The sequence below is a fragment of the Canis aureus genome, chromosome 27 (assembly GCF_053574225.1).
Source record: "Canis aureus isolate CA01 chromosome 27, VMU_Caureus_v.1.0, whole genome shotgun sequence".
Classification (NCBI taxonomy): domain Eukaryota; kingdom Metazoa; phylum Chordata; class Mammalia; order Carnivora; family Canidae; genus Canis; species Canis aureus.
This window is the reverse complement of record NC_135637.1, coordinates 32,101,705-32,127,744: the sequence shown is the minus strand read 5'-3', so window position 1 is coordinate 32,127,744 and position 26,040 is coordinate 32,101,705. Positions and strand designations below refer to the sequence as shown.

The following is a 26,040-nucleotide window of genomic DNA, read 5'->3' as shown; positions in this document are numbered from 1 at the left end:
ACAATGCAAAGAAATTCCATTGATGTACATTCCATTTCCAAAGAAAAATTCCATTGATGTACAAGTTCTATTTAAGTCTTAGAAGAAAGTCCTTACCCTCAGAGGACAGATGTGCCCTGAATGCAGCCGTGGTCACCACTCAGGGTCACTTGGTTGAGGGTGTGAGTACATGGGGGTCAGACCTGAGCTAAGGGTCAGAGCTGCCTGGTGCAGGTGATGGGCCCTGGACCCGGGGAGGACAGTAGTCCAGGAGGAAGTTACCAGGTGGCCCCAGGTGGTGTCTGGTGTCTGGTGTCAGGAAAGGGCCTGATCCTGGGGTCTTGGGGTCAAGTCCTGCATCGGCTCCTTAGGAAGCCTGCTTCTCACTCTCCTACGTCTCTGCATCTCTCACTCTGTCTTTCATGTATAAATAAAGAAAATCTTTAAAATATATAGTCTGTGTCCAGCCACACGAGTGTATTCTGGGGTTGGGTGATGCCCCTGGGAACACTACATGCCCGGTATGGGGGTACCTAGTGTACCCAGTCTCCTTTCAGCTCCTCCTGGGATGAGTCAGGATAAGAGAGGGCACTGGCTGGGGTGAGTTGTGCTGTCAGGGGGAACTGATGTCTCTGCACATTGGGTCAGGCAGGAGTATGTATGAATTCAGGGGATCCCGGGGGCTCCTGGGTTTGTGATAAAGTCATGACTGCACCACATTCCAGTTCAGCAGGTCTGATAATGGACCCGAATTCCCGAAGGAGCTGTAGTCCCGCCCAGTTGATGGGATGATCACTAGCTCAGGTGTTTTCTGAAGGAAGGGGTTCCTGGGGTTTGTGGTGAGGAGAGTAGTTACAGACCCCCTCTGAGCACAGGGTAGTGGCTGAAAGGAGCAGGACAGAAGGATCCAGTGTTTCACCTTCTGTGGCAGGAATGCACCTGGCTACATTGTCATCAGATGATCCCGTTTCCTCCACCTGTGTCATCCCATCAGCACCTAACATCAGGTGTGTTCACAGGAGCAAACTTTCTATCTCAATATCGACGTTGAGGATGACAAATCAGGTGAGACAGAGATCAATATCCCTAGCAGACGAAAGAGTAGCTTGTATCCTCCTATGGAAGAAAGAACTTATGTGTGGTATCGGGACAGTTGCACATTATCTGGTAGAATCAAGGACCCGATATTCCCTTTATTTGCAGGCTGTGGTTTGTGTAGATCTGATTGGATCTTTGTGGACAAGGGGGGATGCGGTGGCTTCTTACATGTTGCATTGACAGACTGAACTCATTTCATACCATTGCTTTCTGTCCATATTTCTGGGTCAGGTGGGTGAAGAGAGATATTCTTGTGCAGGACGTGGGGTAGACCTGTGGCCGCACCCATTGTGTGTCTCCTGTCGTTGCATATCTTCCAGCCATTCTGTAGGACGAGGGCACTGTCCCGATTCTCCCCCAGTCACCATCAGGGTGGATGTGACTCTCCATCTGTCTGTCACAACCTAGAGCACCTGGTGTGTCTGGTCCTTTCCTCACTCTATAAAATAGATGAAATGATCTCATCTCCAGGGAGGTTGGACACGCACCCTGGTGATTGGGGGAGAGAACTAGAGAGTTTGTGGGGTATATCCTGGGGCCTTCTATGCTCTCTGAAGACTGTGGCTGTGATGCCGGCCACCCTGGAATGGGATCCTGGAAGGTGGCTCTGAGATGGAGAATTGCCTGTGTAAAAATTCTGGGAGGGGAAGGGATATCAGCTTGGGCAGAAGGAGAGTGACCCACAAGGATGAGCCATCAGATGAGGCCTCCTTCCTGCAAAGTAGCTCATCCCTGGGACCTCTTAGGACCTGGGATCATGAGGCAGGGCCGGGATCCAGGCATGAGGACATCATTTCATCTGAGGCTCCTTGAGAAGGGGACTGAATCTGGGGCAGTAGGTTTCAGGGCCAACAGCACTTCCCCACGAGTTGCACCCCTGTGAGCTGTCAGGGGCTCCAGGCAGTGGGGGGCCATGTGAGCCAGAAGAGAGGTGTGTGTGACCCTCGATGTCTCCTGCTCCTGATGGATCCACTCAGGGAGGGAAGGCTCCACCAAGGTCCCCAGGGCGTCAGGAGCTCAGCTGAGTTGAAACACTGGAGTGCTCAGCCTGATCATTTGGAAGAGCATTAGCCCAAGATGGCAATGGAAATACAGGTGCATGGCCCCTGGCCCAGGTCCCCCTGTGTCTTTTTCTCCCCAGCCCCTGAGGCCCCTGTTCACAGCCAGGCCCAAGAACCAGGGCAAATTAGTGCTGTGAGCTGTAAATGCTCTCCTGAACCTCCAGGTGCAGACATGCTGGCGACTGGGTAGGAAGTAGGGTTGGGGACCTCAGATGAGGGGGCCTGAGGCAGACCTGCTCCTGCTCTGTGACCAGCCCCGGGGTGGAGGGGAGGTTGACACAAATGGGAGAAAGGCTTTCTGTCTCACTTCCCCATCTGCCTGTGTCACTGTGAGCCTTAGTACCGCTGTCCCACACCTGGCAGTAATAGTCAGCCTCGTCCACGGCCAGGGCCCCGCTGATGATCAGGGTGGCCATGTTCCCCGTGTTGGCGCCAGAGAATCGCTCAGGGATCCCTGTCGGCCTGTTGCTATCTCTATAGATAATCAACAGGGGCCTGGCCCAGCTTCTGCTGGTACCAGTAAACACTTTTACTTCCAATGCTGTCTCCCTCACAGGTGATGCGGGCCGTCTGCCTCTGGGTCACATTCATGGATGGCAGCTGTGTCAGCACATAGGAGGCCACAGAACCTGTAAGAGAGAAAAGGAGAGGTGGGTTCCCAGCTCCAGGTTTCAATTCAAAGAGAACCCCACGTGCCTGACCTCAGCCCAAAAAGTCTCTGGGGGTCTGTTTCTACCTCCCCTCATCTCACCCCTGGTACCGTGGGTATAGCTGGTGGATGGAGCCTTTGAACAAAGGAGACAACATTAATTTTCCCTGGGTCGTGTCAGCCCCTCAGGGTCTCACAGAGTGAGTGAGCTAGTGGTAAGACTTCACTCCTCCAGCCTTTTCATTCGGGTCCTACCCTCTTCAGGCACGCTGTTCTGGACTCAGTGTCAGTGTTGGGCTGGTCCCAGAATGTTCTGCTTGCCTGGGAATGACCAGGGCTCAGTACCTGTGCAGAGAGCCAGGAGGCTGAGGAGGAGGGGGGTCCAGGCCATGGTGGAGGCGCCCTGATTCTGCTCCCCAGGTCCCAGCCTGGGCAGAGGTTCCCCCTAGGCCTCTCTTATACCCTTGCTGGAGACACCTGCTGGTCATGCAAATCAGCCAGGGCTCAGGGGCTCCTCCTGAAGAGCTTCTGCTTTGAGAGCAGAGCTGAGACCCAAGGGACAAGGAAGTGGATGGGAAGCCCCTTGCAGACCCAGCCTCAGACCTGGGGATTGTGCTTTAACCTCTATGTCTAGTGGGGTCTGGTTTCCTCCCTTAGATTCTGTAGCCTTTGCACCTGGGAGACACGAGGAGCCTGAGAGCAGTGCAGTGTCCTACGCAGATCTCTGATTGTGAGCATCAAGCCTCAACAAAATTCTCTCTTGCTAAGGGCACATGGAGGTCTTGCAAGCCCTGTAGGTGTTGTAGCTTTCTGACTATGCGGGTTGTCCTAGGGCAGGACATAGATGCTGTGCCTCAGTGTCCCCAGGGTTCACTCAGTGCCAGCAACAGATCCAGACCTTGAGGAAAGTCTGACAGTGACTGATGTAGCAGGAATGGGGTTGACAGGAGAGGCGTGAAGTCCTGGAGCTGGGCTAGTGACAGAGGCAAATATATGAGACCCCTGAGTCTGAGAGACACAGGTCAAAACTCACATCAGTGTCCAAGGTTATACTGCAGAAATCATGCACATTTCCCCGCAGGTCTCAGGGCCCAGTGACTCAGCCCCCCTCCTGTTAGAACCCCTGATACCAGGCTCACCTCCTGTGTAGGTGGCTTCGCCAGGACATCTCTGCTGCCCCCTGGTGGCCGCTTCACACTGACTGCTGGAGGCCCAGGGAAAGTCCCTGGTCCAGGTGGAGATGGAGAGCCCACTGCTCACATCCTGGTTCCCTGCTCTTGCCCTGCTGACCCAGGGCAGAAGTTACTCTTCTCTTCATGGACCCTGCCAGCCTCTAGACCAGGTAGGTGGGGATCAGGTTCTCCTTGGACATTGGTATAAGCTCAGCTGAGGAGGTGACAGCCCCTGGGGCCTCAGAGCACACACTTCTGGGTTGTTGGGTGGTCATGGATGGGGTGCAGGACTGGGTGCCTGGGGGACATAGGACGCAGAGACTGCCTCTTACTGGTGCAGACTCAGGGTGCTGGGCCCAAATAGGGTGGTGATGACTCCTGCTCCACATCCAGGGATCTGAGAACACTCAGTGAACATTCATCTGACCCACTTTGTTCTGGGAGACATTCTGTCCTGGGGATCAGTGTGAAGGAGACAGAGACCCTGCCTCATAGATTTATGCTGTGTTTGGGGGAGCAGGGTGGACACCCTTGCTCTGGTGACACAGCACACAGTCTCTACCAGCTTCTCTCCTATATTCTTACAATATCCAAATCATTGCAACATTGAGATTCCTCTGGGTCAGGATCGACCCTGTGGTGCAGCACTTGTCCAAAGAAGTGTCCGAGTCTGGGGTCCTTTCTGGGGACATTGCCTCTTTTGAGGGAAAGAATGAGAGTAGACAAATGAATCTGAGTGGATCTCCTGTGGACAAGGGGGACTCGGTGGCTTCTCATGCGTCACATTAACAGACTGAATTCATTTCATATCATTGTTTTCTGTCCATATTTCTGGGTCAGACTTGTGTAAAGAGATATTTTTGTGCAGGATGTGGGGTAGACCTATGGCCACACCCAGTGTGTGTCTCCTGTGGTGGCATATCTACTGGCCATTCTGTAGGATGAGGAAACTGCCCCCATCCACCCCAAATTACCATCAGGGGGGATGTGACTCTCCAACTGTCTGTCAGAACCCAGAGCACCTGGTGTGTCTGGTCCTTTTCTCACTGTATAAAAATAGATGAAGTGATCTCATCTCCAGGGAGGTTGGACACGCACACTGGGGATTGGGGGAGAGAACCTGAGAGGTCATGGGTATATCCAGGGGCCTATTCTGTTCCCTGAGGACTGTGGTAGTGATGCCAGCCATCCCGGAATGGGCTCCTGGAGGCAGATTCTGAGATGGAGAATTGCCTGTGTAAAAAATCTGGAAGGAGAAGTGATATTATCTTGGGCAGAAGGAGAGCAATCCACAGAGTTTAGCCTTCAGATGAGGCTTCCTTCCTGCAGAGAGCTCTATCCTTCAGATATTTCAGGACCTGGGAGCATAAGGCAGGACAGGGATCCAGGCATCAGGACATCATTCTTCTCAGGCTCTCTGAGAAGAGACAGATCATGGGGCAGCAAATCTCAGGGCCAACAGCACTTCCCCACGAGTTGCACCCCTGTGAGCTGTCAGAGGCTCCAGGCAGCAGTGGGGGGCTTGTGAGTCCTGAAGAGCAGTGTGGGTGACCCCTGTGTCTACTGTCCCCATCTGTTCCATGCAGGTGGAGGGGTCTCACTTATTGCCTAGGGCTTTAGGAGCTCAGCAGTTCTGGGAAATTTGGACACTGATCCTGGTCAGTTGTGTGTACAGTGGCTCATAGCACACGGAGAAAGTAGAGATATGTGCACTAGAGAGAAGGCTCACCGTGTCTTTTTCCCACCCCAGATTTCCAGTTCATACCCAGGCCCAGAGACCAGGGCGACCGAGTCTGTCAGCACAAATGCCCCATTGTCCGTCCCTGTGCAGAGCTCCTGGTAAGCAGGGGATGGTGGTGAGCCCAGGGAACTTCACATATGAGGGCCTGGGTCAGACCTGCCCCATGCTTGTCCATAGGCCCCCTTCACCAGAATAGAGAATGACTCAGATGGAGAAGGGGATTTGTCTCACTTCCTCATCTGCCTGTGTCACTGTGAGCATTTCCACTGCTGTCATAGGACTGGCAGTAATAGTCAGCCTCGTCCTCGGCCCGGGCCCCACTGATGGTCTGGGTGGCCATGTTGCCCGAATTGGAGCCAGAGAATCGGTCAGGGATCCCAGAACCCAGCTCATTATTTTTATTGATTAGGAGCACAGGGGCTTGGCTTGGCTTCTGCTGATAACAATATGCATATCTTTTCCCTAAGACATCTCCGGAGCAGGTGTTTGTTGCCATCAGTCCCAGGGCCACCAACATGGAAGGAGGCTGATTCAGCCCAGTGGAGGCCATGGAGCCTGAAAGACAGGAGACAAGGGCTTGGTGTGAGGCCTAGGGGCTTATCCTAGGGACCCAATTGTGAGGTTTTGCTGAGCCTGAGCTCAGGGTTCAGGTCAGACCCATCTTCATCCTGTGGGGGCCGAGGGGCTGGGCAGGCCCAGGGACAGCTCCTATGCAGAGGGTGAGGATGGGGAGCAGGAAAGGGGTCCAGGCCATGGTGGGCGTGCCCAGAGCTCTGCTTCCTGAGACCCAGTGCAGGGCAGGCTCACCCAGGCTTCTTTTATTCCCTCCAGTCACAAGAGACAGTGATCCTTAGTAGTTATGCAAATGTAATCCTCCATGGGGCTCTAACTGGGTTAGCCACTAGAGAGGCAGAACAGGTGACTGAGAAGGATAGCAGAGTCCCCAGCTGCCTCCATGAAGCTTTCTGGTCCGAAAGGCACCTTTGAGGGGCACTTAGGTGGCTGAGTTGGTTAAACATCTGCCTTCTGGTAGGGTCTTGTCTCAGGGGTGGGCTCAAGTCCTGCATTGGGCTCCCTGCTTAACAGGGTCTTCTCCCTCTCCCTCTTCCCTTCCCCCTACTTGTTCTCTCTCTCAAATAAATAAATCTTTCTCTTTAAAAAAAAATGAAAGGCACCCATTGGTTTCCAATTTCTGACATCACAGTCAAATTCCTGGAATCTGACCTTATGACTGTTGGAAACGACATTGCTGGAGTCCTGTGCTGGGCTATCTCAGGGCCCTGCAGGAGTCTGTTTGTGGGGTGATGTGGGTCGGCTGAGAGATGCAGAGAACCCCTGATTCACGGAAGTGGGGGTCCTGTGGCCTCAATGCCCACCTCCTCCTGCCTCTCACGTCCCCTATGCATCCCCCACAGTCCCTGTGGAATCAAGCTTGGCCTGTCACATCAATGGGAAACCCTCTGCTTCTGAGGTTCCTTCATCTCATCTACTGGGGAGTTTACTTGTTCACCAACCCCCAGATGTTGGAGATTCCTCCCAAGTCTAACCTGCAGACACGTGCTGCTCTCATCCCTACAACAGCCCTCATCCCACAGGAGACCAGAAATTGGCCATCCTAATTTTTTCATCAGTGTTCCATGTAAACAAGTGAAGGGCATGAAGAGCTACTGGGAGCAGTCTTTAGACTTCCTGGTCTTTGTGTGGGTCCCCAAGGTCACACATTCTCACAGGTGTGAGCTCTGGAGTTGAGACAATGTCCCTGCAGGGAGCAGATCCTGTCGCTGCACAGGGACAGCCCCGTGACAGGGCTGTGGCCTGAGCTAGGAGAACCCACCTCACTCTGGAGACAGTCTCACAGGGAGGCTGCTGACACCCCTTCCAGGCACCAAGGTCTCCATGTTCCCAGCTCTCCCTCCCTCGGCTGTTCCTGAGCAAGAAGCTGCAGCTCAGGGTCAGTGTTGGGCTGGAGGAGGGATGAGGATGCTGACAGCGAGTCATCAGGGTGTCTGGATGTGCCCAGTACAGAGGTTAAGTGCCCGGGATCACTGGTGGACGGTGGGAGGACCTGCATTTCCTCCTCCTGTGTCAGGACTCCCATCAATACTCTGGATGAAGCTGTGTCTCTCAGAATACGGTCTCTGCAGCCTGAGGAGAGAGGAAAGATCATCCCAGAAATCTCTAAGGACTGATCCTGACCCCTGCTGACTTGAGGCCTGGTGTTACTGGGAATCTCCCCCTAGGCAGACCCAGCCTCTGTCCTGCTGCTCATGATGCAGCTCTGCTGTCCCCTGCTGGTGGGGGAGGACCCTGACCAGGAGCTTCCCTCCTGCTGGTCACCCCATAGTCCCTGTCCTATGAGAAGAGATGGGTGCCAGGGTTTCCAACCTCCTACAGGCAGCAGCCCCACTGCTGTGCCCAGCCCAGCACAGACAGGTCGTATACATGCTGCAGGAAGCAGGACAGTTGCCATTCCTGTAGTTGTCCCCGTGATAAATGTCCTGGCTTAGGCCACTGTTTTGTTTTTTGTTTTATTTGTTTACAAAATAGAGAGTGCAGTGCAAAGTATGGCCCATTTTAAAGGGTCAATGCCAAGTAAACCTGTGTGATATCCCACAGCCACCATATCTTTTGTATTTAGGAATCAACATCAGTGCTTCCTGCTCCCTATTAATGCAGTTTGATCATCAGAAGAAGAGATGATGCTTCTGGTGGTACGTTCAGTTGAACACCCAATTCTTTACACTTACTGGTATTACTGGTATTATTTATTACTGATAAACTATATTTATCACATTTTCAATATTCCAGTCCATATCTCCTGGAATTTGGCATGGGAGGATTTATAAACTAGCCTTGTCTGTGGTTTGGTGAAACTGGGAATCTGTGTACAGTATCATGTCATCTGAGAAGAGGGAGAGTTTGACTTCTTCTTTGCCAATTTGAATGTTATTTATTTATTTATTTATTTATTTATTTATTTATTTATTGCCTGATTGCTGAGGCTAGGACTTCTAATACTATGTTGAATAGCAGTGGTGAGAGTGGAGATCCCTGTCGTGTTCCTGATCTTAGGAGAAAGGCTCACAGTGTTTCCCCTTTAAGAATGATATAGGCTGTAGGGCTTTTCATAGATGGCTTTTAAGATGCAGAGGAATGTTCCCTCTATCCCTACAGTCTGAAGAGTTTTGATCAGGAACGAAGGCTGTATTTTGTCAAAGGCTTTCTCTGCATCTATTGGGAGGATCCTATGGTTCGTGTTTTTTCTCTTGCTGATATGATCAATCGCATTGCTTCCTTTTTTTTAATAAATTAATTTTTTATTGGTGTTCGATTTACCAACATACAGAATAACACCCAGTGCTCATCCCGTCAAGTGTCCCCCACAGTGCCTGTCACCCGCTCTCCCCCACCCCCGCCCTCCTCCCTTCCACTACCCCTAGTTCGTTTCCCAGAGTTAGGAGTCTTTATGTTCTGTCTCCCTTTCTGATGTTTCCCACGCATTTCTTCTCCCTTCCCTCATATTCCCTTTCACTATTATTTATATTCCCCACATGAATGAGAACATACACTGTTTGTCCTTCTCCGATTGACTTACTTTACTCAGCATAATACCCTCCAGTTCCATCCACGTTGAAGCAAATGGTGTGTACTTGTCGTTTCTAATGGGTGAGTAATATTCTATTGTATACATAGACCACATCTTCTTTATCCATTCATCTCTCGATTTCTCTTTCTTCAGTCTCATTGTTGTGTGTAGAAATGCCATTGATTTCTGGGCATTGATTTTGTATCCTGCCACGCTACCAAATTGCTGTATGAGTTCTAGCAATCTTGGGGTGGAGGCTTTTGGGTTTTCTACGTAGAGTATCATGTCATCGGCAAAGAGGGAGAGTTTGACTTCTTCTTTGCCAATTTGAATGCCTTTAATGTCTTTTTGTTGTCTGATTGCTGAGGCTAGGACTTCCAGTACTATGTTGAATAGCAGTGGTGAGAGTGGACATCCCTGTCTTGTTCCTGATCTTAGGGGAAAGGCTCCCAGTGCTTTCCCACTGAGAATGATATTTGCTGTGGGGTTTTCGTAGATGGCTTTTAAGATGTTGAGGAAAGTTCCCTCTATCCCTACACTCTGAAGATTTTTGATCATGAATGCATGCTGTATTTTGTCAAATGCTTTCTCTGTATCTAATGAGAGGATCATATGGTTCTTGGTTTTTCTCTTGCTGATATGATGAATCACATTGATTGTTTTACGAGTGTTGAACCAGCCTTGTGTCCCGGGGATAAATCTTACTTGGTCATGGTGAATAATTATCTTAATGTATTGTTGGATCCTATTGGCTAGTATCTTGTTGAGAATTTTTGCATCCGTGTTCATCAGGGATATTGGTCTGTAATTCTCCTTTTTGGTGGGGTCTTTGTCTGGTTTGGGAATTAAGGTGATGCTGGCCTCATAGATCGAATTTGGAAGTACTCCATCTCTTTCTATCTTTCCAAATAGCTTTAGTAGAATAGGTATGGTTTCTTCTTTATACATTTGATAGAATTCCCCTGAGAAGCCATCTGGCCCTGGACTCTTGTGTCTTGGGAGGTTTTTGATGACTGCTTCAATTTCCTCCCTGGTTATTGGCCTGTTCAGGTTTTCTATTTCTTCCTGTTCCAGTTTTGGTAGTTTGTGGCTTTCCAGGAATGCATCCATTTCTTCTAGATTGCCTAATTTATTGGAGTATAGCTGTTCATGTTTTTAAAATCGTTTGTATTTCCTTGGTGTTGGTAGTGATCTCTCCTTTCTCATTCATGATTTTATTAATTTGAGTCTCCTCTCTCTTCTTTTGAATAAGGTTGGCTAATGTTTTATCTATCTTATTATTCTTTCAAAGAACCAACTCCTGGTTCTGTTGATCTGTTCTACAGTTCTTCTGGTCTCGATTTCATTGAGTTCTGCTCGAATTTTAATTAATTCTCTTCTTCTGCTGGGCGTGGGGTCCATCTGCTGTTTTTTCTCTAGCTGCTTTATGTGTAAGGTTAGCTTTTATATTTGAGTTCTTTCCAGTTTTTGAATGGATGCTTGTATTGCTATGTATTTCCCCCTTAGGACTGTTTTGCTGCATCCCAAAGATTTTGAAGGGTTGTATATTCATTTTCATTTGTTTCCATGAATCTTTTTAATTCTTCCTTAATATCCTGATTGACCGTCTCCTCTTATAGCAAGATGGTCCTTAACGTCCACGTTTTTGATGTCCTTCCATACTTCTTTTTGTGATTTCGTTCTAATTTCAAGGCATTATGGTCTGAGAATATGCAGGGGACGATCCCAATCTTTTGGTATCGGTTCAGACCCGATTTGTGACCCAGTATGTGGTCTGTTCTGGAGAATGTTCCATGCGCACTTGAGAAGAATGTGTATTCAGATGCCTTTAGATGTAAAGTTCTGTAGATATCTGTGAAATCCATCTGGTCCAGTGTATCATTTAAAGCTCTTGTTTCTTTGGAGATGTTGTGCTTAGAAGACCTATCGAGTGTAGAAGCACTAAATTGAAGTCACCAAGTATAAGTGTATTATTGTCTAAGTATGTCTTAACTTTGGTAATCAACTGATTGATATATTTGGCAGCTCCCACATTCGGGGCATATATATTGAGGATTGTTAAGTCCTCTTGTTGGATAGATCCTTTAAGTATGATATAGTGTCACTCTTCATCTCTCACCACAGTCTTTGGGGTAAATTTTACTTTATCTCATATAAGAATGGCTACCCCTGCTTTCTTTTGAGAACCATTTGAATGGTAAATGGTTCTCCAACCTTTTATTTTCAGGCTGTAGGTGTTCTTCTGTCTAAAATGAGTCTCATGTAGACAGCAAGTAGATGGGTCCTGCTTTTTTATCCAGTCTGTAACCCTGTGCCTTTTGATGGGGTCATTAAGCCCATTCACGTTCAGAGTTACTATTGAAAAGTATGTGTTTAGTGTCATCATGATATCTATTCAGTCCTTGTTTTTGTGGATTGTTCCACTGAACTTCTTCTTAAAGGGGCATTTTAAGAGTCCCCCTTAAAATTTCTTGCAGAGCTGGTTTGGAGGTCACATATTCTTTCAGTTCCTGCCTGTCTTGGAAGCTCTTTATCTCTCCTTCTATTTTGAATGAGAACCTTGCTGGATAAAGTATTCTTGGTTCCATGTTCTTCTCATTTAGGACCCTGAATAAATCCTGCCAGCCCTTTCTGGCCTGCCAGGTGTCTGTGGAGAGGTCCGCTGTTACCCTAATTATCCTTCCCATAAAAGTCAGGGATTTCTTGTCTCTTGCTGCTTTAAGGATCTTCTCTTTATCTTTGGAATTTGCAAGCTTCACTATTAAATGTCGAGGTGTTGAATGGTTTTTATTGTTTTTAGGGGGGGATCTCTCTATTTCCTGGATCTGAATGCCTGTTTCCCTTCCCAGATTAGGAAAGTTTTCAGCTATGATTTGTTCAAATACCTATTCTGACCCTGTGTCCCTTTCAGCGCCCTTGGGAACCCCAATTAAATGTAGGTTTTTCTTCCTCAGGCTGTCGTTTATTTCCCTTAATCTGTCTTCATGGTCTTTTAATTGGCTGTCTCTTTTTCCTCGGTTTCCCTCTATGCCATCAACTTGTCTTCTATGTAATTCACTTCTTCCGCCTCGTTAACCCTCGTCATTAGGACTTCTAGTTTGGATTGCATCTCATTCAATTGATTGGATCTAAATTCTGCAGTCATGAAGTCTCTTGAGTCCTTTATGCTTTTTTCTAGAGCCACCAGTAGCTGTATAATAGTGCTTCTGAATTGGCTTTCTGACATTGAATTGTAATCCAGATTTTGTAACTCTATGGGAGAGAGGACTGTTTCTGATTTTTTCTTTTGTGGTGAGGTTCTCCTAGTCATTTTGCTCAGTGCAGAGTGGCCAAAAACCGGTTGTATTGGGAAAAGGGGAAATGGAGAGGAGAGAAAGAGGGAAAGAAAAGAGAAAAAGAAAAAAGGAAGAAAAGAAGAAAAAAGAGAAGAAAAAGAGAAAGAAAAAGAAAGAAAGGGGAAAAAGGGGGTGGGGGAAGCAAAAAAGGAAAAAGCAAAGCAAAGCAAAACAAAACAAACAAAAAAACCATGGGGGAGTGTCTTCTGATTCTGTATACTTTAAGTCCCTTCACTTCCCCTGGAACTTATCCATCTAGCTGGTCTTCTGGGGGAGGCGCCTGTTGTGCTTATTTTCAGGTGTTAGCACTTGGGGGAGCTGCTCTGCCCCCTGCCTGGTGCAGGGCTCAGTGGGGGTTGTTTACCCCGTGAGGCCCCAGGAGGAACATCCGCAGTGGCGGCGGCCAGCTCTAGAGCCCTGGATTCATCCCCCGCAGTAACTACAGAGCTCTCCGTCTGCCGGGCCTGGAGGCTCAGGGGGCAGGACCGCTGATCTGCTCAGCTCTCTTGGTCCTTTTGAATATTCAACACTAGCACGGGTCCTATTATACTTCATGATGAAGATACAGTGAAGATATTCACTGAATCCACCTCCTCGATCAACTCCAGAACCCTGAGATCTCTGTCCATTCCTTGAACAGGGACCCATCATGTATGCAGTGGGTCTGACGGCTTATGGGGTCCTCAGCTGATATGTCCCCCTTAGACTCAAATTCTTGCCTGGATAGGTATGATCTTTTCAAGCATTATGCAGAGGAAAGAGAATGTTCAGTGTCAAAATGACCTAAATTTTGACCTGAGTCTTGGAACTGAGGTACAGGATGGAAGGGGTTGCAAGAAGAGTCAAAGGTCTCAGGGCCTTGGAGAGGGACAGGCAGCAGCTCCCCTGAATCCCCACAGGGAAGAAAAGAGTGAGGGTGAGAGGTTTTGTCCTCACTTCCCTATTTGTCTGTGTCACTGTGGCTTAACCGTATTGGTCACTGATTTTATAGTCTGCACCACAGTAATAATACTCAGCCTCATCTTCAGACTAGATGTTGGAGATGGTTAAATAGCGGTCAGCCCCAGAGCTGGAGCCTGAGAAGCGACTGGGGATCCCAGGGAAGCCATCTGGCCCTGGACTTTTGATGACTGCTTCAATTTCCTCCCTGGTTATTGGCCTGTTCAGGTTTTCTATTTCTTCCTGTTCCAGTTTTGGTACGTTTTGGTTTTCCAAAAATGTGTCCATTTCTTCTAGATTGCCTAATTTATTGGTGTATAGCTGCTCATAATAAGTTTTTAAGATCATTTGTATCTCGTTGGTGTTGGTAGTGGTCTCTCCTTTCTCATTCATGATTTTATTATTTTGAGTCTTTTGTATTCTTTTTAATAAGGTTGGCTAATGGTTTATCTATCTTATTAATTCTTTCAAAGAACAAACGCCTGGTTTTGTTGATCTGTTCCACAGTTCTTCTGGTCTCGATTTTATTGAGTTCTGCTGGAATCTTTATTAACTCTCTTCTTCTGCTGGGTGTAGGATCTATTTGCTGCTTTTACTCCAGCTCCTTTAGGTGCAAGTTACGTTTTGTATTTGAGTTCTTTCCACTTTTTGAATGGATGCTTGTTTTGCGATGTATTTTCCCCTGAGGACTGCTTTTGCTGCATCCCAAAGATTTTGAACGGTTGTATCTTCATTCTCAGTTTCCACGAATCTTTTTAATTCTTCCTTAATTTCCTGGTTGACCCTTTCATCTTTTAGCACGATGGTCCTTAACCTCCACGTGTTTGAGGTCCTTCCAAACTTCTTGTTCTGATTTAGTTCTAATTTCAAGGCATTTTGGTTTGAGAATATGCAGAGGACGATCTCAATATTTTGGTATCGGTTCAGACCCGATTTATGACCCAGTATGTGGTCTATTCTGGAGAAAGTTCCATGTCCACTGGAGAAGAATGTGTATTCGGTTCTCTTTAGATATAAAGTTCTGTAGATATCTGTGAAATGCATCTGGTCCAGTGTATCATTTAAAGCTCTTGTTTTTTGGAAATGTTGTCCTTAGAAGACCTATCAAGTGTAGAAAGCACTAGAGTGAAGTCCCCTAGTATAAGTGTATTATTGTCTAAGTATGTCTTAACTTTGGTAATTAATTGATTGATATATTTGGCAGCTCCCACATTCGGGGCATATATATTGAGGATTGTTAAGTCCTCTTGTTGGATAGATCCTTTAAGTATGATATAGTGTCCCTCTTCATCTCTCACTACAGTCTTTGGGATAAATTTTAGTTTATCTGATGTAAGGATGGCTACCCCTACTTTCTTTGGAGGACCATTTGAATGGTGAATGGTTCTCCAACCTTTGATTTTCAGGCTGTAGGTGTCCTTATGTCTAAAATGAGTCTCCTGAAAAAGTGAGAATAGAGCCACCCTAGGATGCAGCGATGGCACTACAGGGTATTTTCCCCAAAGACAGAAATTTAATGAAATTAAATGACCCCTGCACAGCAATGTTCACCCAGCAATGTCCACAATAGCCAAGCTATGGTTGGAATCAGGATGCCCTTCTACAGAAGAGTGATGAAGAAGTTGTTGAAGGAGTTTTGGTGTCCATTGAAAGAAGAATGGATAAAGAAGATGTGGTCTATGTATACAATAGAATATTACTCAGCCATTAGAAACGACAAATACCCACCATTTGCTTTGACATGGATGGAACTGGAGGGCATTATGCTGAGTGACATAAGTCAATCGGAGAAGGAGAAACATTATATCATCTCATTCATTTGGGGAATATAAAAATAGTGAAAAGGATTAAAGGGGAAAGGAGAAAAACTGAGTGGGAAATATCAGAAAGGGAGACAGAACATGAGATACTCCTTACTCTGGGAAATGAACCAGGGGTGGTGGAAGGGGAGGTGGGCGGGGGTTGGGGGTGACTGGGTGATGGGCACTGAGGGGGGCTCTTGATGGGATGAGCACTGGGTGTTATTCTATATGTTGGCAAATTGAACACCAAAAAATAAATTTATAAATAAGAAGAACCTCTACACAGTTTTCCAGAGTGGCTGCAACATTTCATATTCCCACCAACAGTGCAAGAGGGTTCCCTTTTCTCTGTATCTTCTCCAACATTTTGGTTTCCTGTCTTGTTAATTCCCCCATTCTAACTGGTGTGAGGTGGTATCTCATAGTGGTTTTGATTTGTAGTTCCCTGATGGCAAGTGATGCAGAGCAGTTTCTCATGTGCAGGTTGGCCATGTCGATGTCTTCCTCCGTGAGATTTCTGTTCATCTCTTTTGCCCATTTCATGATGGGATTGTTTGTTTCTTTGGTGTTGAGTTTAATAAGTTCTTTATAGATCTTGGAAACTAGCCCTTTATCTGATATGTCATTTGCAAATATCTTCTCCCATTCTGTAGGTTTTCTTTGAGTTTTGTTGACTGTATTCTTTGCTGTGCAAAAGCTTCTTATCTTGATGAAGTCCCAATAGTTCATTTTTGCTTTTGTTTCTTTTGCCTTCGTGGATGTATCTTGCAAGAAGTTACTGTGGCCGAGTTCACAAAGGGTGTTGCCTGTGTTCTCCTCCAGGATTTTGATGGAATCTTGTCTCACATTTAGATCTTTCATCCAATTTGAGTTTATCTTTGTGTTGGTTTAAGAAAGTGGTCTAGTTTCATTCTTCTGCATGTGGATGTCCAATTTTCCCAGCACCATTTATTGAAGAGACTGTCTTTCTTCCAATGGATAGTCTTTCCTCCTTTATCGAATATTAGTTGACCATAAAGTTCAGGGTCCACTTCTGGGTTCTCTATTCTGTTCCACTGATTTATGTGTCTGTGTTTGTGCCAGTACCACACTCTCTTGTTGACCACAGCTTTGTAGTACAACCTGACATCTGGCATTGTGATGCCCCCAGCCATGGTTTTCTTTTTTAAAATTCCCCTGGCTATTCGGGGTCTTTTCTGATTCCACACAAATCTTAAAATAATTCGTTCTAACTCTCGGAAGAAAATCCATGGTATTTTGATACAAATTGCATTAAACGTGTAGATTTCCCTGGGTAAAATCGACATTTTCACAATATAATTTTTCCAATGCATGAGCTTGTAATATTTTTCCATCTCTTTGTGTCTTCCTCAATTTCTTTCAGAAGAGTTCTATAGTTTTTAGGGTATAGATCCTTTATCACTTTGGTTAGGCTATTCCTAGGTATCCTATACTTTTGGGTTCATTTGTAAATGGGTTTGACTCCTTAATTTCTCTTTCTTCAGTCTCATTGTTAGTGTATAGAGTTAAAAATAGACCTGCTCTACGACCGAGCAATTGCACTGCTGGGGATTTACCCCATAGATACAGATGCAATGAAACCCCGGGACTCCTGCACCCCTTTGTTTATAACAGCAATGTCCACAATAGCCAAGCAGTGGAAGGATCCTCGGTGTCCATTGAAAGATGAATGGATAAAGAAGATGTGGTCTATGTATACAATGGAATATTACTCAGCCATTAGAAATGACAGATACCCACCATTTGCTTCAACATGGATTGAACTGGAGGGTATTATGCTGAGTGAAATAAGTTAATTGGAGAAGGACAAACATTATATGTTCTCATTCATTTGGGGAATATAAATAATAGTGAAAGGGAATATATGGGAAGGGAGAATAAATGGGTAGGAAATATCAGAACGGGAGACAGAACATAAAGACTCCTAACTCTGGGAAATGAACTAGGGGTGGTGGAAGGGGAGGAGGGCAACAGGAGGGGGTGACTGGGTGTCGGGCACTGAGGGGGGCACTTGACAGGATGACCACTCCGTGTTATTTTATATGTTGGCAAATTGAACACCAATAAAAATAATTTTATTTTTTTTTTAAAAAAGAGAGATGAATGGATAAAGAAGTTGTGGTCTATGTATACAATGCAATGTTAGCTATTAGAAATGACAAATACCCACCATTTGCTTCAACGTGGATGGAACTGGAGGGTATTATGCTGAGTGAAATAAGTCAATTGGAGAAGGACACACATTATATGGTCTCTTTCATTTGGGGAATATAAACAAGAGTGAATGGGAATAGAAGGGAAGGGAGAAAGAATGGGTAGGAAATATCAGAAAGGGAGACAGAGCATGAAGACTCCTAACTCTGGGAAACGAACTAGGGGTTGTGGAAGGGGAGGTGGGTGGGGGGTGGGGGTGACTGGGTGACGGGCACTGAAGTGGGCACTTGACGGGATGAGCACTGGGTGTTATTCCGTATGTTGGCAAATTGAACACCAATAAAAAATAAATTTATTATTAAAAAATAAAATAAAATAAAATAAAATGTACAGAGTATTTTACCAACAATTCCAAACTGGGGGTTTTGTTTCCTAACAATACAAAGAAAAATTAATCATCTTATATTAAAAAAAGCATCCTGCAGTATTGTTTCAAGGCAAAAATCTAAAATGAAGTATATTTCATCAATAATAAAAAGTTGACAAACATCTATTTAAGGGAATGAATTGTATGAGTATAAATCTGGAGATTCCCATTGTGTGCAATTGGGAGAAATGGAAGTGTCAAAGAATAAAAGCAAGTTGCCGAGCAATGTAATGGCAAAATGACCTTTAAAGGAATACACATTATATGTATATGAAAAACATTTAAGTAAATACTATACATAGTTTTGTAAAGTTATACATCTAAATTTCTGATTTGAGTTACCTCATTGGGTGAATGTAGAAGTGGCATGTTAGAGGAAATATTAACATTTTAAAAAATCATTTACATTTACATTTCCCAATTTCAAAAGCATATTTTACTTTTTGATTTAAAAATCTAATAAAATACCTGTCTCTGCCAGAATAAACAAATAAACAAATAAACAAATAAATAAATAAATAAATAAATAAGTAAGAAAAATGAGTCTCTTGTAGACAGAAAATAGATGGGTCTTGCTTTTTTATCCAGTCTGAAACGCCTCGCCTTTTGATAGAGTCAGTAAGCCCATTCTCCTTCAGAGTTACTATTGAAGGATATGAATTTAGTGCCATCATGATACCTATTCAGTCCCTGTTTTTGTGGATTGTTCCCTTGGACTTCCTCTATTACAGAATCCCCCATAGTATTTCTTGCAGAGCTGGATTTGTGGTCACATATTCTTTCATTTTCTGCCTATCTTGGAAGCTCTTTATCTCTCCTTCTATTCTGAATGAGAGCCTTGCTGGATTAAGTATTCTTGGCTGCATGTTCTTCTCTTAGGATCCTGAATATATATCATGCCAGCCCTTTCTGGCCTGCCAGGTCTCTGTGGAAAGGTCTGCTGTTAATCTCATATTTCTCCCCATGAAAGTTAGAGATTTCTTGTCTCTTGCTGCTTTAAGGATCCTCTCTTTATCTTTGGAATTTGCAAGCTTCACTATTAAATGTCGAGGTGTTGAGCGGTCTTTATTGATTTTAGGGGGTTATATCTCTATTTCCTGGATCTGAATGCCTGTTGCCCTTCCCAGATTAGGAAAGTTTTCAGCTATGATTTGTTCAAATACATATTCTGGACCTCTATCCCTTTCAGCGCCCTCGGGAACTCCAATTAATCATAGAGTTTTCTTTCTGAGGTTGTCATTTATTCCCCTTAATCTATCCTCATGATCTTTTATTCTTTTATTTTATTTTTTATTTTTTTTATCCTCATGATCTTTTAATTGTTTTTCTCTTTTTTCTTCAGTTTCCCTCATTGCCATCAACTTGTCTTCTATGTTACTCATTCTTCTACTTCCTTAACCTTCATTTTTAGGACCTCTACTTTGGATTGCATCTCATTCAATTGATTTTTAATTTCTGCCTGATGAGATCTAAATTCTGCAGTCATGATGTCTCTTGTGTCCTTAATCCTTTTTTCTAGAGCCACCAGTAGCTTTATAATAGTGCTTCTTCATTGGCTTTCTTAGATTGAATTGTAATCCAAATTTTGTAACTCTGTGGGAGAGAGCACTGTTTCGGATTCTTTCTTTTGAAGTGAGTTTTTCCTTCTAGTCATTTTGCTCAGTGTAGAGTGTCCAAAAAGAAATTGTACTAGAAAAAGGAGAAAAAAAAAGAGAGAAAAAAGGGGAAAAAAGGGGTGGGGTGGGGAACAAACAGAAAACAAAAAACAAGGGGGAGTATCGTCTGATTCTACATAGTGTCAGTCCCTCGACTTTCCCTGGAACTTTCCAGTGCTGCTTGGTCAATAACTTGTTTTTCCCTTGTCGGTCTAGCTGGTCTTCTAGGGAAGGGGTCTGCTGTGTTGATTCTCAGGTGTGTGCACTTGGGCAATCTGCTCAGTTTCCTGCCTGGTGCAGGGCTCGGTGAAAGATGTTTAAGCTGTTTATCCTGTGAGGCCACTGTGAGGCTCAGTCGGGGCTGTTTACCCTGTGAGGCCCCAGAAGGAACAACAGCAGTGGCAGCGGCCAGTTCCCCACCCCTAGAGTCAGCTCCCGCAATAACTACCGCAACTCCCAGTCCCCAGGGGCCTGGATGCTCCCGGGTGGGGCTGCTGACCTGCTCAGCTCAGGCCGCAAGGGGCAGGTGTCCTCACTGTCCTGGGGCCTCCCGCCCCTGCCTTTCCCGGGGGAAGGCCGGATCCTGGGCTGTGTCCCCGGCGCCCTGGGCTCCCGGGCATGTGCTGCTGGAATCGAGCTCCCGGCCACACAGCCCCCTCTGTGGAGCCTCCCTCTGAGCCCCTCCAAGCTGTAGCCCTTTAGGGAGCTCAGCCGCGGAGTGTGGGGCTCTCCCAGAGGCCAGGGGCTCTGTTCGTGTCCCTAGGAGCCTGAGGACATCCCCGCCCTCCTGGGGTCCTGCTCCGACTTCCTGTGAGTGCCTGTCCATCCGGGAAGGTTGGTGCAGTTCCTGCTCCTCCAGGATGAGGCTCTCCTGACCTGGGGGCTCTGGCCCCGGCCTCAGCCCGGCTCCTCATGGCCCCAACTCCTCAGATCCCTTTTGTTTCTTTATTTCTTTTTTTCTGTCTTCCTACTTTGATAGAAGCGTGAACTCTTCTCACCGTAGCATTCCAGCTGTTGTCTCTTTAAATCTCAGGCCGAATTCATAGGTTTTCAGGATGATTTGAAGCTTATCTAGGTAAGTTGGTGGAGACAAGTGACTTGGGGACCCTACTCTTCTGCCTTCTTGCCCTTCCTCTCTGTTTCCATTTTTTGAAACAGCTTTAGAAGGATAGGTATTAATTGGGCTTTAAATGTTTGGTAGAATTCCCGTGGGAGAGAAATCCAGTCCTAGGTCCTTGGAGAAAGAGGGAGGGAGGGAGAGAGAAGGAGAGAGAGAGAGAGAGAGAGAGAGAGAGAGAAGAGCAGGAAATGGTAGGTGTAAGGCAGCAGCAGTTCCTGCATCAGGTGAGAATGGCTTCCCAGGTGACAGCGGAGGTGGGACAACCTCAAGCAGAATGTTCCAGGTCCTGAAACTCTTCCTCTCACTCTATCAGCTGCCTGTGGGCAGCGTTGTGTTGTGGTCAGGGGCCCACCTCAGGACCAGGGAGGTGCCACCCAGTCACTGTTCCTTTCTGGAGAAATTCTATGGGGAGTATCCCCAGATTATCAATCTCTAGAGGACCCTTTCCACCATCCTTTAACCTGAAAATCTCTGGAATGATTATTTAGGCCATAGAGATTTCCAGTGAAGAGCTTTCTAGTTCATCAGGGCAATAAGAAATTTGAAGAGGAAGTATTCCAATGGAGGTTGCCATGCTTTTGTGAGTAGGGAAAATGTTTTTCTCTCCCAGATAGGAAGGTTTCCCTCTGATAGAAGCCAGAGTTGAAATCGGAGAAGCTTCTGGTCTTTCTTCTTAATACATTTCTCATTTGTTCTTTGAACCTAAGAAATTGCTGTACAACTCAATTTCAAAACATTTCAAAAAATCATGGAGAGAAATTCCATTTATGTAAAAGTTTCATTCAAGTCTTGGAAGAGGGCTTTCCCCTCAGAAGGACAGAAGTCCCCTGAATGCAAGCGTGGCCACCAATCAGGGTCACTCGGTCATGGGTGTGAGTCCATGTGGGTCAGACCTGAGCTAACGGTCAGAGCTGCCTGGTGTAGGTAATGGGACCTGGGCACTGGGAGGGTAGAGGTGCACGAGGAAGTCCCCAGGTGGGCCCCCAGATGGTGTCTGAACTTCCTCCACAGTTTCTGTAAAGCCCGAGGAGAGAAGGGCCTGGGGCAACAGGGGCGTTTCCCCCTCAGGATGCCCCAGGCAGCCCTTCATGATGTGGGGACCCCTCACCCAAGACCCAGATGTGACACAGCCCCTGGGGCCTATCCAGGCCACCTGTCCCCAGGAGAAGAAGGATTACTGCCATTGTGCTATCAGAGACCACTGTCCCCTTGCCGAGTAACACGTGATGACCTCTGGGCCCACATGATGTATGGCTTCCTAAATCTTATTACCTTCTGTAAAAGTTGATACAGATTCTACATACAAAATAAGCACCAGCTTTGCCGGAAAGGTTTAGTCCTCCTCCCTGTTCAGAGATGTGAACATACAGGAGAGGACAGAGAACTTGCTAGAGTCTCCTCCCCTTCAGGGGTGGGGCGAGGACTAGGGAGGACACTTGATCCTGATGCTTGACCTTCATCTGCTCAGAGGGCAGCCAAAGGTGAGAGCTAGAACACAGAGGAAGTTTTGTGTCCCACTGCCCATCCTTCGGTCACTTGAGTCACATTTGGGTGCTCCCACTGCCCTGCTAAGTGTCAAGGCCATAGTCCCACTACTCCAGGCCCTCAGTCTGCTCTTCCTCAGTGGAGCTGTGTCCCTGTGTTATGTCTTCAGAATTGGGCCTCTAAGTTTACTCATATCTGTAGGACGATTTGGTGGACAGGTTTGGCTTTTGATGCTCAAAGAGGCATGTTCAAGGGCTAAGCTCATCCCCAGAGGAGGGGATCCTGGGCCAAACCAGGATGACGAACACAAGGGAAGGTTAGTGTCAGGTGAGGGGAGCAAAAGGCCTGAAAGTGAGAAGAGGAGACAGAACCTGAGGGAGGGAGACAGGGAGGCTCAGTCCGAAGTGACTGTCTAGCCTAGGGAGGGGGCCAGGTGGACAAAGGTGATGACAGGGCCCTGACCCCATGGAGTCTGTTGGGAAGGACCGCTGGGCCCTGGGGCCTCACACTGTGTCTCCCTGGGGTCCTGTCACCTGTGTTGGGAGCAGCTGGGGAACAGGATGAAGCTGCTCCGATTGTGTTTCTTGATGGACCAGGACACAGGCTTCCCCAGAGCTGTTCCACCTACTGATGTACGGCACCCCTCCAGAATGCTCCACTTGCATCTGCATCTTGGAGAGCCCGCCTCCTCTGGAGACTGTCCTCACTGAGATTCACAGGGTGGGGGTCCAGGCTCCATGGAAAGTCTCACTTCCTCTGCTTATCTCCTTAGGCTCTACTGGGCCCCCTGTGACATGGGGCTTAACTGTCCTGCTCTGGTCACCTGAGCTTCATTCATTTCGTAGCCAGTAGTGATGTGGCAAAGAATGGTTCAGGAATAGTTTCTGTCAGGTGCCTGGGTGACTCAGTGACTGAGCGTCTACCTTTGTCTCAGATCGTGATTCTGGGGGCTTGGGATCAAGTTCCGCATTGGGCTCCCTGCCAGGAGCCTGCTTCTCACCTGCCCATGTCTGTGCCTCTCTCTCTGTGTCTCTCATGAATAAATAAAGAAAATCTTTTAAACAAAAAAAAAAAAAGAGTCTATGTCTCACTACATGAGTATGTCCTGCTATTGGGCAATGCCTCAGGTATCACTACCTGCCCAGCTCTGGGGGCACCGAGTGTACCCAGTCTCCTTTCAGCTCTTCCTAGAATGAGTCAGGAGAAGTGAGGGCAATGGCTGGGGTGAGTTTTGCTGTCACAGGGGAACTGTTGTCTCTAGACATCTAGGGCAGGAAGGGGTTTGTATGGATTCAAGGGATCCCCTGGGGCTTCCTGGGTTTGTGATAAAGTCATGACTGCACCACATTCCAGTTCAGCAGGTCCGATAATGGACCAGAATTCCTGAAGGAAGCTGTAGTCCTGCCCAGTTGATGGGATGATCACTAGCTCAGGTGTTTTCTGAAGGAAGGGGCTCGTGGGGTTTTTGGTGAGGAGAGTAGTTACAGACCCCTCTGAGCACAGGGTAGTGGCAGAGATGAGCAGGACAGAAGGATCCAGTGTTTCTCCTTCTGTGGCAGGAATACACCTGGCTACATCGTCATCAGATGTTCCTGTTTCCTCCACCTGTGTCATCCCATCAGCACCTGACATCAAGTGTGTTCACAGGAGCAAGTTTTCTATCTCAATATCGACGTTTAGGATGACAAACCAGGTGAGACAGAGATCAATATCCCTAGCAGAAGAACCGTAGCTTGTATCCTCCTATGGGAGAAAGAACTTATGTGTGGTTGTGTCGGAACAGTTGCGCATTATCTGGTGGAAGCAAGGACCTGATATTCCCCTTATTTGCAGACTGTGGTTTGTGTAGTCTGAGTGGATCTCCTGTGGACAAGGGGGACTCGGTGGCTTTCATACCAAATCATACTCATTTCATACCATTGTTTTCTGTTCATATTTCTGGGTCAGGTGGGTGTAGAGAGATACTTTTGTGCAGGACGTGAGGTAGACCTTTGGCCGCACCCAATTTGTGTCTCCTTTCGTTGCATATCTTCTGGCCATTCTGTAGGATGAAGCCAAGGTCCCGATTCTCCCCCAATCACCATCAGGGTGGATTTGACTCTCCATTTGTCTGTCACAACCTAGAGCACCTGTGTCTGGTCCTTTTCTTACTCTATAAAATAGATGAAATGATCTCATCTCCAGGGAGGTTGGACACGCACACTGGGGATTGGGGCAGAGAACTGGAGAGGTTGTGGGTATATCCCGGGGCCTTCTGTGCTCTCTGAAGACTGTGGCTGTGATGCCGGACACCCTGGAATGGGATCCATTAAGGAGGCTCTGAGATAGAGAAGTGCATGTGTAAAAGTCTGGAAGGAGAAGGGGTATCAGTTGGGAAGAAGCAGAGCGACCCACAGATGAGCCATTAGATGAGGCCTCCCTTCTGCAGGAATCTCATTCTCGGGACCTCTCAGGACCTGAGAGCATGAGGCAAGGTAGCATCCAGGCATGGGGACATCATTCATCTGTGGCTGTCTTAGAAAGGACAGATCGTGGGGCAGTAGGTTTCAGGGCCAACAGCACTTCCCCATCAGTTGCAACCCTGGGAGCTGTCAGGGGCTCCAGGAAGCAGTGGGGGGCCATGTGAGCCACAAGAGAGGTGTGGGTGACACTCAATGTCTCCTGCTCCTGATAGGTCCACGCAGGGAGGGAAGACTCCACCTAGGTCCCCAGGGCTTCAGGAGCTCAACTGAGTTGAAACACTGGAGCGCTCAGCCTGTTATTTGGAAGAGCATTAGCCAAAGATGGCGATGGAAATTTAGGCGCATGGCCCATGTCCAAGGTCCCCCTGTGTCTTTTTCTCCCCAGGCTCTCAGGGAACCAGGGCAACTTAGTGCTGCGAGCTGTAAATGCTCTCCTGAATGTCCAGGTGCAGACATGCTGGCGACTGGGTAGAAGAGAGGGTCTGGGGACCTCAGATGAGGGGGCCTAGGGGAGACTAGCTCCTGCTCTGTGACCAGCCCCCAGGGTGGAGGGGAGAGTGACACAGATGTGAGAAAGGGTTTCTGTCTCACTTCCCCATCTGCCTGTGTCACTGTGAGCCTCAGTACCACTGTCCCACACCTGGCAGTAATAGTCAGCCTCGTCTTCGGCCAGGGCCCCGCTGATGGTCAGGGTAGCCGTGTTCCCTGAGTTGGCGCCAGAGAATCGCTCAGGGATCCCTGTCGGCCTGTTGCTATCTTTATAGATAATCACCACGGGGGCCTGGCCTGGATTCTGCTGGATCCATTGAACATATTTACTTCCAATGCTGTCTCCCTCACAGGTGATGTGGGCCGTCTGCCTCAGGGTCACAGTCATTGATGGTGGCTGAGTCAGCTCATAGGAGGCCACAAAACCTGCAAAAGAGAAAAAGAGAGGTGGGTTCCCAGCTCCAGGTTTCAATTCAGAGAACCCCATGTCCTGACCTCAGCTCCAGCAAGTCTTTGGGGGTCTGTTTCTACCTCCCCTTATCTCACCCCTGGTACCGTGGGTATAGCTGGTGGATGGAGCCTTTGAACAAAGGAGACAACATTAATTTTCCCTGGGTCGGGGCAGCCCCTAGGCTCTCACAGAGTGAGTGAGCTCGTGGTAAGACTTCACTCCTCCAGCCTTTTCATTCGGGTCCTACCCTCTTCAGGCACCCTGTTCTGGACTCAGGGTCAGTTTTGGACTGGTCCCAGAAAGTTTCTGCTTGCCTGGAAGTGACCAGGGCTCAGTACCTGTGCAGAGAGCCAGGAGGCTGACGAGGAGGGGGGTCCAGGCCATGGTGGAGGCACCCTGATTCTGCTCCCCAGG

General features: G+C 47.2%; 1 protein-coding gene and 1 gene segment (V, D, J or C); both read right to left on the bottom strand.

Annotated features, from left to right (window-relative positions):
* LOC144299119 (immunoglobulin lambda-1 light chain-like) overlaps positions 1–26,040 on the bottom strand; it is a 228,115-nt gene that overhangs the window by 119,259 nt on the left and 82,816 nt on the right. The gene's annotated exons all lie outside the window — the stretch shown is intronic.
* On the bottom strand, positions 683–26,040 carry LOC144299608 (immunoglobulin lambda variable 3-9-like). The segment is given in 4 exon segments: positions 683–790; positions 2,372–2,494; positions 25,327–25,601; positions 25,965–26,040. Coding segments are annotated over 4 exon segments (552 nt in total).